This window comes from Parasteatoda tepidariorum, chromosome X2 (genome assembly GCF_043381705.1).
Source record: "Parasteatoda tepidariorum isolate YZ-2023 chromosome X2, CAS_Ptep_4.0, whole genome shotgun sequence".
Classification (NCBI taxonomy): Eukaryota; Metazoa; Arthropoda; class Arachnida; order Araneae; family Theridiidae; genus Parasteatoda; species Parasteatoda tepidariorum.
The window spans coordinates 46951573-46962315 of NC_092215.1; the positions used below are offsets into that span (position 1 = coordinate 46951573).

The 10743-nt window shown below is 30.4% G+C and overlaps 1 protein-coding gene across 4 annotated transcripts in view; it reads left to right on the top strand.

The window, feature by feature from the left end:
• The window catches only part of LOC107457568 (serine/threonine-protein kinase DCLK1), a 66170-nt gene that overhangs the window by 5778 nt on the left and 49649 nt on the right, over positions 1-10743 (top strand). For all 4 annotated transcript variants that reach the window (XR_006225519.2, XR_006225520.2, XM_043045551.2 and 1 more), the window contains exons 3-5: positions 2978-3676; positions 5253-5349; positions 8719-8850. Coding sequence is in view for 2 of the 4 variants with exons in the window: in XM_043045551.2 (XP_042901485.1) it covers positions 2978-3676; positions 5253-5349; positions 8719-8850 (928 nt within the window). In the remaining 2 variants the exon portion in view is untranslated. The remainder of the gene's footprint in view (positions 1-2977; positions 3677-5252; positions 5350-8718; positions 8851-10743) is intronic.

Consider the following 10743-nt stretch of genomic DNA (forward strand, 5'->3'; position numbering starts at 1 on the left):
AAAATATTAGAAAAAAAATAATTATTGCTATTCTAAAAATAAATATAGAAAACGAAAAAAATTCCCAGTTATGAAAATATTAATTGCTCTCTCCACCATTTTGAACTAGAACGATTCAAGCAAGAAGGGGAAATTCCCGTCATTCAATAAGGTGGGTAGGTGGAGAAGAAAAATTCATTTCCTCCTTACTTGTCATTCAAGTTGAGGGCGGGGTAGTGACAAATTCTTATTTTCTCTCCCATCATTGGCTATCAATCAAGCATAAAGGCGTGGCATGCAGATTGGGTTCTCTTTATTTTTTTCTTGTGTGACTAAAGGGGATTCCCCCTCCACTTCAACTTTTGCTGTGTTTACCCTTTTTCACAGTACTTCTTTCCCTAACACTTTATCAAAAAGGTTCCAGGAAATGCCTCTTTTATTAGCCAGCTGCACAGGAAAGAGGGGGGGAGGGGACTCAATTGTGCTCTTTTGAAAACAAATCTCTCCCCCCCCTTTCCTGCATTCCAGAGGAGGGGCGTTACTAACGGTACGGTCTTGGTAGATCTTCTGTTCTCTTTTCTGTTGATTTATGGGTTTAATGCATAGATCACTAGAAGCTAAGAAAGGAAAAAACCTGTCAAAATACTTTTTTTTTTTAAGAGAGTGGGGAAGATGAAGAAATGTTTGTTTATTTTGATTGTTAAAAAGTGTCCGGGAAATTGACCCTTCCGGAAAAGGGACGTCCGGATATGGGACGTTACACTGTAATTGAATTTCAATATAATGCATGGCAACTGTTGGTAGTTTTGAAGTTTATATATTTTCTTGGCAAACTTCAGTTTTTGACGGTTTAAACCAGTATTATACCCTTGTCATGTCAAAAACCGCTTCTTGACGTCAAAAACCCAACCCTGATGTCAGTATAAATAACCTTTTTTTTCATGTTTTTAGTTTTACCTGAGGGTAGTATTGGAACAGCGAAGTAAATTGCATCAAACTGATCCAAAACAAAATTTCTATACCAACTTACTTCAAAATGCTGTCTTTTCCCAAAATTGCTCAAACTGCTCTTATTAATTTTCATTGAGTGAGCACAATTTTGGCTCAATTTGGTGCAAAATTCGGTCACCTGCATTGTTCCAAAACAATAAACAATTTTCGTTTTATTTTGGTAAATTTACCTGTTATCTGACAAACAAGTTTGGTGGATCCTCCCCTCCCGCTACAAATTAAGTGTGTCAAATTGTGATTACTGAAATTTGAAGTTCGCTTGTCATAATAGCTTCTTATTTAGGATATCAGAATTGGAAAAACTATTTTAAAAAGGTTGAAAAAAATGGTAAATAATAGAAATAAATTTGCAATAGAATCATCACAATTAGAATGTGTTGCAAGGAAATTCTTAAAATTCGTAACTGGTGTGTTGTAATAACACTGTATTTTAAGTATCAGAATTTAAAAAAATCAAGTTAAAATGATAGTAAAAAACTGTGAGTTTCAATGGAATAAAGCAAGTCAAAAACTGATTTTTGAATGAATCATTACCAAATAGTCATTACTCAAAACCAAAATTTGTGTTTTGTAATAATATTATATTAATTACAAATATCAGAATTCAAAACACTGTGGCCGAAAATCTTTAGGTTAACGCCATGAATTTACGGTGAAATAATCTGGAATCGATTATGTAAAAAAGTTCTCAAATGCCAAATCAGTAACTAGAAAAAGCCTTCAAATTTAAACAATATTTCATGTTAGCATAGGCAATAACAATATTTGTACACTTGGCTAGCGAAAATTAAAATTTTTAACACCAATTATTCCTATAAAAAAATACTCAAATTTCAAAAACCCGGAGACAAATTATTACTGCGGCCTTAACCCTGCCTTAAATTACTATTGGATGTCCAACAAAAAGTAATCCTTTTCAAGATTAACTTTGAAACAGCTATAAATAAATACTAATAGGGAAAGCTGGTAGAATTTGATAGATAATTTTTAAAATAAGTAACAAAATTTTAAAAAAAAAAAAGACTAATAAAACTAAAGTTAACAAAATTTTATGTTATTCAGTTTGACCTTTTTGTAATTAGGCTGTGATCTGGTTGGTGATATTCCAGAACCAGAAACATGCATTATACCATTTAATGTGTGTTTTCTATCTGGACATAGCCTCAATTCATTGGTGGAATTGATTGCTCAGGGATTTATATAGGGATCTAAAAACTTAATATTCAGTTGGACCTGTTTATCTCGAATCTCACGGGAAAGGCGAAAAATTCGTGATAAAGAGCTTTCGAGTTATACAGGTGCTTAAAAAAATTACATTTAATTAAGAAATTCGATTAAAAGTGCTTTAATTGCTTTTAGTAGAAAAATATAGGCATTTCTGTAAATTAATTATAGCACATAATCTATTTACTTAAAATTTTTTTAATACCAATAACACTGAAAATATTCTTTCTAAAATTTTTGACGTCTAACCTTCTTTGTTATGTTTGGGCATTTGTGCTTGATTATTAAAAATTTGAGAAACAGAGGTTTTGAAAGAAAAAATTTCGAGATAGACATGGAAAATACATTTATTTTAAATCGTAAATGTAATGAAATTTGGAAATTTTGAGATATAGAGGTGTGAGACAAACAGATTAAATGTATAAGGATTCAGTTTTTGCGAGACTAACCCATTTTCACAACTAGTAAGCCTTTTCACAATTAGTAACTTTTTTTCTAATTTCAAAAATTTTTTACTTAATTTTTACAGCTTTGACTATCAGTTTTACCTTTTATTTTATCCTTTTATTGCTAATTGTTTCAAAGTTATTTAATTTTGAAATTGACTGCTCTTTCCTTATACACTTTATATTTTGGTATCTCTTCACACAGTCATTATTAAATTGCACCTAAAACTGCATTATTTTAAGCCTGTTCTTGAAATGTAAGTTATGCTTTTATCTGCCCATATATTTATTTTAAGAGATAACTACTATATTTTTAGGATATGGCTCATGTTTTGGACTCTTTTACGAATGAGAATGCTGATCGAAATATTTCAACATCTGATGAAAAGAAAGATGATAGAGGAAGATTAAGTCCTACCCATAGTGCTCAAGGCTCTATGAGAACAAGCTTAAAAAAATTAAATCGAGAAAAGAAAGCCAAAAAAGTTTCATTTTTTCGAAATGGTGATAAGTTTTTTAAAGGTCTTTTATATGTACTTTCTGTTGAAAAAGTGCGCTCATTCGATGTTCTTTTAGAAGACCTAACTAGAGTACTTGTTGACAAAGTTAATTTACCAAAAGGTGTGAGATACATATTTACAATTGATGGTAAAGACAAAATTTTAGCTCTTGATCAATTAGTAGAAGGTGACAGCTATGTTTGTTCTTCAACTGATCATTTCATTAAATTAGATTATTTGAAAAATGAACGTCCTCATTGGACTGTTACAAAAAAACTAGACGATAACCTAATGTTAAAATGGGAGACTGATGGACAAAATAGAGAGAGTAGAGATTTTATTCGTCCTAAATTAATAACAATTATAAGAAATGGCTTAAAACCAAGAAAAGCTGTCCGTATTTTACTTAATAAAAAAACGGCTCACTCATTTGATCAAGTTTTGAATGATATCACTAATGCTATCAAGCTGGATACTGGTGCTGTGAGAAAAATCTTTAGTCTAACTGGCAGACAGGTAAATTAAATTGAAACTGTTTGTTCATAGTTGCCATAATTTTTGTTGAACGTTAATCTTGTTTTCAATATATTAAAAAATTTTGTTAAAATTATTGAACTAATATTTTATCTGTCTACAGCTGATGTTTGTCGATTTTTTTTCTCATCAATCACTTTTGATACACATTTTAATTGGTGCTACTTTTGTCACTCGATGAAAACAGAATCAAGTATTGAAACCCTATTAAAGTCAAAGTTCACTTTTATTTTATAGTAACACAAATCATGCATTTCATAATTAAGAAACTGGAAATTTGTATTAAATATCTCCCCGTCAACAGTTTTATTACCAGTCTGTTGCAAATTTCATAAAAATGTAGCAATATATACACACAAAATTATTATTTAATGATGCTTAACATGCATATCACATAAAAAAGATTCCACAATAGACACAACACATTGAAGTTGCTCACTAATGAAAGGTGTATCCTATTTCTTTTTTTCAAAATACCCTGAAATTATGCATATCTGTAGTAAAAGTTTTAACAGATGCACAACAATAATAAATGCATTTAACTTAAAAATTTACTCTACAACCATGTTAAATTGTGCTTTAAATTTATGTTCTTTAAAAAAATGCAAAAATGGCATAAACATGAAGAATTTTTTCTGAAGATTGTATAGAAAATGGAAAAAAGTTTTCTCCATAGATGGTTAAAAATTTTTTTTTGCATTCTTCTTTAATACCAGTAAGTGCATGTTAGTTTTGTGTAGTTAGTTTTATATTCAAATTTGTTGTTGCAAAACAATTATATGTTGTACAAAAAGTCACAAAATTCTAAGAAATTGTGTCTTATATACATCATTGTTTTTCTAATTGAAATTAAAAAGCATTCAAAATGACTTCCTTGAGCAATTTAGTGTTAAAGATTGTTTGGATCCAAGTGTTATGAGAAAAAACATCCCTCTTTTATCATGTTTATACCGAGAGCTAAGTAGCTCTGCATAATTCTTAGACCAATTCAGATTCTATACCAGCTAAGAGAATCATTATAGATTATTGTAGTCTTTAAATTCATAGACATCATCACTTTTGTCTTTGGAGATTACAGAATGTTCATATTCATGCACTACAACTGTCTTGATAAGTTAATTTTTTTCCTTGTTAGTTAAATTAAGTATTTTATTCTTTTATCCTTCAGAATTTTTCTTCTAAGCAAAGATAAGTATTCATATTCTACCTTTTTCTGATAATATGATTGTTGTTAAACCGTGAAAAATGATAAAATTATTTAATTACAAACATTCAAGTGTGAAGAAAGCATCAGTTATTAGCTAACAGTTTATAAGAGATAGATATGTTTCATATAACTTATAATGTATCTGTAATTTTGTGACTGAAATGAAGTTGAATTTTAGTAATGAAAAAGTAAAAGAGGAATTGTGTAAGTATGATAAGCTTTGAAAACTATTAATGTGTTTGTTGTTCATGCTGATGTTAATGAAAACAGATTTTTTTTGTTTATAGATTTTAATAATAAATATTATTGTTTAAAAAGTATATGGCTTTTATTTGCAAATTATTTTTATAGATAACAAGTCTTATCGATTTTTTTTCTGAAGAAGATATTTTCATTGCATATGGGCCTGAAAAATACTCTCATGATGATTTTGATTTAGATTCTGAAGGTATGTTTTCTAATCCTATCTTATGTTTGTTACACTTGCTGAAATAAATTATAAGATTTTGTACTTTAACATAAAAATAAAATTAATTTAAGAATAAATAACTTTTGGCCACAGAGCTAAGTTTTTTCTTTTTTGCTTTCTTTTTCTTTTCTTATGATTTATTTTTAACTTTTATAACAGTTGGAAGCCATGCCATTTAATCAAGCTAACAAAACTTCCAGTTAAATTCAAGGGATTTGTCAAACAGTTGAAAGATAATACTGTAACCATACTAGCCAATAATTTATATTAAAAATATATTTAATATTTTGTATAATATATTAAAATTATTTTAATATATTATCAAAATTATGTTAATATAAAAGTACAGAAGATATTTTTGTTAACTGTCAATGTGTCAAAAAAGTAGGTAGGTTGCTTTATATATATATATATATATATATACACAGGGTGTCTCAGTTAAGCGTTTCAGAACTTCTAAGAGGGGTAGGGGGCATCCTGACGACTCGAAATCATACAGCAATGCGGGGTCGGAAATGCTTTCCTGACGCAGTAGATGGCGTTGTTCGAAAGTTCCAACCGAGCTTTCCAGTGCGTTGGCCTCCTCAGTCACCCGACCTATCATGTCTTGATTTTTATTTCTGGGGTCATATGAAAACACTGGTTTATGACTCCCCTGTTGACAATGCTGAGGAGCTGGTTGCAAGAATCTCAGTAGCTGCCGGGAAAATTCGAGATATGCCTGGAGTATTGCAGAATGTTCGGATGTCCATGCACCGGAGATGTGAGGTGTGCATTGTCACCGGTGGCAGAAACTTCGAACACTTACTTTGACCCATGTGCCTTATGCTTTTTTCAATGTATTATTAAAACGATTTTTCACTTACAGTCTTTTTTCTTTATGGTGCTTCTGTGTACGTCACTGCTTCAGGAAAGCATTTCCGACCTCACATTGCTATATGATTTCGAGTCGTCAGGATGCCCCCTACCCCTCTTAGAAGTTCTGAAACGCTTAACTGAGACACCCTGTATATATATATATATATATATAGTAGAAAACCATTTATTAGGTATCCAGAAAGCCGGGGAAAATTTTGCTCAGTTTTCCCGCCATTTTCAACTAGAACGATTACGAAAGAATGCGGAAATGTGACTCATCCTTAAGTTTAGTAGAGGAAAATGTGGGGGGGGGGATTTTTCTCCTCGTTTGTTCTGAAAAACTTAATTTCTTCTGTGATCTTGAAGATTTTTAGATCAAGAGGGGGCAGGGAAGGGACAAATGCTTTATTTGAACCTGTGTGTCGGGAAGAATCGTTTTTCTGATGAGTTACCGTCAATCAAATTTAAAGGAGTGGCATGCTGATTTCGTTTTCTCTTTGATTTACGATGGGGTGGGGAAAATGCATTGCTGTATCAGTGAACAGAAGATGAAAGAGAGAAAAAAAGAAAAATATATCCCCTTACTTTACTAAGAAAAAGTAAAATGGAAATACGAAAACTAATAAAATATAGCTATTTTTTATTAAATAATAAAGTAGGATTATAGTTAAGCTGAATTTAATCATTTAAAAAATAATCAGAATTTTGTAATTATTATTCAGTAAATTATTAACATAATTGGCTGTGCTTGTGGGGAGAAAATACATAAAACCATCAAGCTTTAAATGACTCCAAAGAGTTATAACACATTCGTTAGAATCCAAAATTGAGTGGTTAGTTTTTTTTAAACTCATTATTTAAAAAAGTGAATTAAATAAGAAAAATAATTGAGAACATTTAATTAAAAGCGCAACAAAGTTTTGCCTTGCCTTATAAGAACATGAAGTTTTTATAAGGCATGCAGAAATGCTTGCAGAACATTTGTATAAATTAATAAGTCCTGTTGCAAGACAATGTCTATTAAGATTTGTAATGTCTAAAGTAATATTGTCCCAATAATAAACCAGAGTAAGTAAATTGTTTTTTGAATCCTAGGATGACCGAATTTTTCATAAGTAATTTAAAATAATTTATGTCTTAAAGAAAATGGAACAACAATTTTTACTTGAACATAAAACATTAATTATTAATTTCAATAAAATTTCTGTTTTAATTATCATTTTGATGAACTTAGCGAATTTCGACTAATTGCAAGAGATGTGAAAAATGGCTTACATTATTTATATCAATATTATTATTACAATTATTGTTTTCAATATTGTCACGAATATCCTGAGATAACATGTCAACTTCAAACTTTAAGGTATCTTTTATGTATTTTATATCATAATCATGCAAACTTAGTTGTAAAAACCAGTGGAACAACCTACCTTTTAGAATTTTTACTTTTTTTGGCCCAACTAATACTGCATGGTAAGTATATATGGTGTATTTATCCCTGAATAAATAATGATGAAATTTGTTTAATGCATCAACAATAACAAGACATTTTAATTCTGTGATAGCCTAATTTTTTTCATAGTCTCTTAAGGAACGAGAATGGATTTATGTCGAGCAGAAAGTATCATTTAAATCTTTATTTTAAATAAACCAAAATAACCAAGTTTTCAAAAATAGAAACTGATTTAAACCAAAAGAAAACCATACACCACTGGGTTTTTGGTATTTTTGAAATTTTTTTCTCAACCCTGATTTTGCTAAGAGAAGCTGGACTATTAAGAGTTTCATAGCTGGAAAATACTGAGAACTGCTGTCCTGTACACAACATTATGAAACAAGTGCTCAGCACTTGTCCTTCAATTCTGAACTGAATCTCTATAGGGAGTGGATTGTTACTTTGCTTTTGCGCATTTAGTTAGGTAGGAAATGCATCGTATTACCACCATCACTTATATTTTTTTAAGTATTATTGCCCAGTTATACATTTGCTGAGTATTTTTTGCACTAATATTCTTGTTATATAAACAATGTGAAATTCGTAGCCCTCTGCAAAGAAAAAATAGCTTTTTACTGATGAAAAAAGGATAAATACAACTAAAACAAAAATTAATGAAATGTACGGCAAACTCGAAGCCTCCAAATGCATTTTAATGCATTTTGTTAATTCAAAAGGTAATGTCTTAATTTGGATTTCCAAGTTCTACAAATCGAGAATAAATTCTGTCTGCTGTGTCTGTTTTAGGAAAAATGCTGAATTGCATTCCCTATCTTTCTCCTCTTGCAAAAAGCATGGAACAGTCCATTCCTACAGATTGGCATCTTTAAAACTGACGAACTATCTCTGCATGCATATTATTTATTAATATTACATCCTGGACTGATGAATGAACATCAACAACAATCAGTCCTAATATTTTCCAATATTATAATGAGAGAAAGTAAAGTAATTGTTATTTTGTATGCATTGTATCATTTTTTCTCTCATTATAGAGCATAAATATCTTCTACATAATGGCAAGAATGCTGGAAGCTTTCAAAAGTATGCTCGTCGATCTGGAATGTTTCATATACAGTCCCCAACTTCAAGAAGAAGAGTATCATCACCCTATTCATTAAATGAAGGTAAATTTTTAAAATACCAGAGATATTTAAAATACTTATTAATTAAAAACCCATGTACATGTACCCTATAATAATAAAAAAAATGCAATAAAAATCTCATGCTATATTATGAGTCAAATTTTGCGAAGTTACAAGTCTGGAATTTATATTCCTGTTTGCAAATTGTAATAAATATTGTCAGGATTAACAAATTGTATTTTAAGAATCATGCAACCAATTCATTATAACACAATTTAGGAATCACCCATTATAAATTGTATTTATGTGCTTCTTTAAAATTATGCATAGCAATTTATGAGTTAAACCAAATCAGTTTTATTAATTATAGTAAGAAAAGACAAAAGAATGATTGATGTACTTCTCAAGTAATCTCTTGGAATGCTCCAAATATTAGTTTGAGCAAAATATAATACAATTAAGTTTATCAAATAATCAGTTCTTTGACTTGCTGAACATTTTTTTTTGTATATATTAAGAATTTTTCATTTAGAAAGAATCAAAGGATCTTTACTGGTAATTAAAATAAGACTATTTACCGCTAAAATTGAGGCAAGGTGACTATAGCTACTATTTTTAAAAAAGTAAATAAAATGTGACTAATTTTAGAATTCTTGTGGCTAATTTTATAAATAAGTGGCTATTTTAAAAGACATTGTTGCGAGCTGCATCAAATCTAAAGATCAAATTTGTATAAAAATATTGGAATTAAAAAAAAGCATTTGGAGATGGCTTGCAAGTGATAAATAAATGCTGAGTAAACACTCAAAAAATGACATGGTTTTATGATACAATTGGATCAAACTGAACGCATCAAATTCGAAGTAGCTCGTCATTATAACATCATATAAAATTATCAAAATTTAAAAATCATTCGGAAATGGCTGAAATAATAATCCGTATGTGACGTGGTTTTGGGATGGAATAGTTTCAAATTAAAGACATCAAAAACTGATTACTCTATTTTGAAATCCGTATAACATGTTAACATTGCATGATGTTGGAATTTAAGAAATCTATGAAAATGGGCAAAAAACTATAACAACTTCCAGTAAAAGTTAAGAAAATTTCATGGATTTGCATTGGAATTCGTGAATTGAGGATCACAAGGTAAATAATTACTTAAGTACGGAATTTTGGCCTTGAAAAACCATGTGAAAAAGGCAGAAATAAAAAGGATAAAGAATAGAAAAATTAAAAATACAATTACCAATTGATTTGGCAAATATTTAAAACCAACTTTTCCATATAAATTGTATTTCTCACTCGGGGGAAGCTGGAAATGAGGAAGTGGATGCTCTAGCAAAAGCGAGCACTCTGCTCAGTGGAGTAGATTTTTACTACTCTATTACAAGACCACAGCTTAATTATAAACTACGGCAGGTCAGCAGAGATTTATGGCAAGAAAGGTGGGACCGTTCATCAAACGGGAGACATACCAAAAATTTTTTTCCAAAAGTCAGCGATAAACTTTTAAATTGTGACTTTTACATAAACCAATTCTATACCGCCCACGGAGTGTTCGGAGAACACCAATCGAGATTTTTTCAGAAATCATCTAGCTGCAAATACTGCGGCAAAAGCCAAACGGTTCAACATCTAATTGCAGAATGTCCTAAATTCTCGACACTCCGGGGGAATCATATTAACATCAGGGAACCAATCGAAAAGTGGTGCAGAACAAAACAACAGCAACAAATCATTAGAGAAATTATTAAAAGCACACTAGAAGATACCATTACAATGGACGATCCGATGGACCCTATACACTTAGGTTGACTTGATGTCTCCCCTCAATACCTGAACTGCCAATCCACTTCTATTTTAACGCGTCATTCCCCTTTTATATTTTTCAAACTTGAGCATCCTGGGGGACTCCGTTGGTCTTCTGTTCTA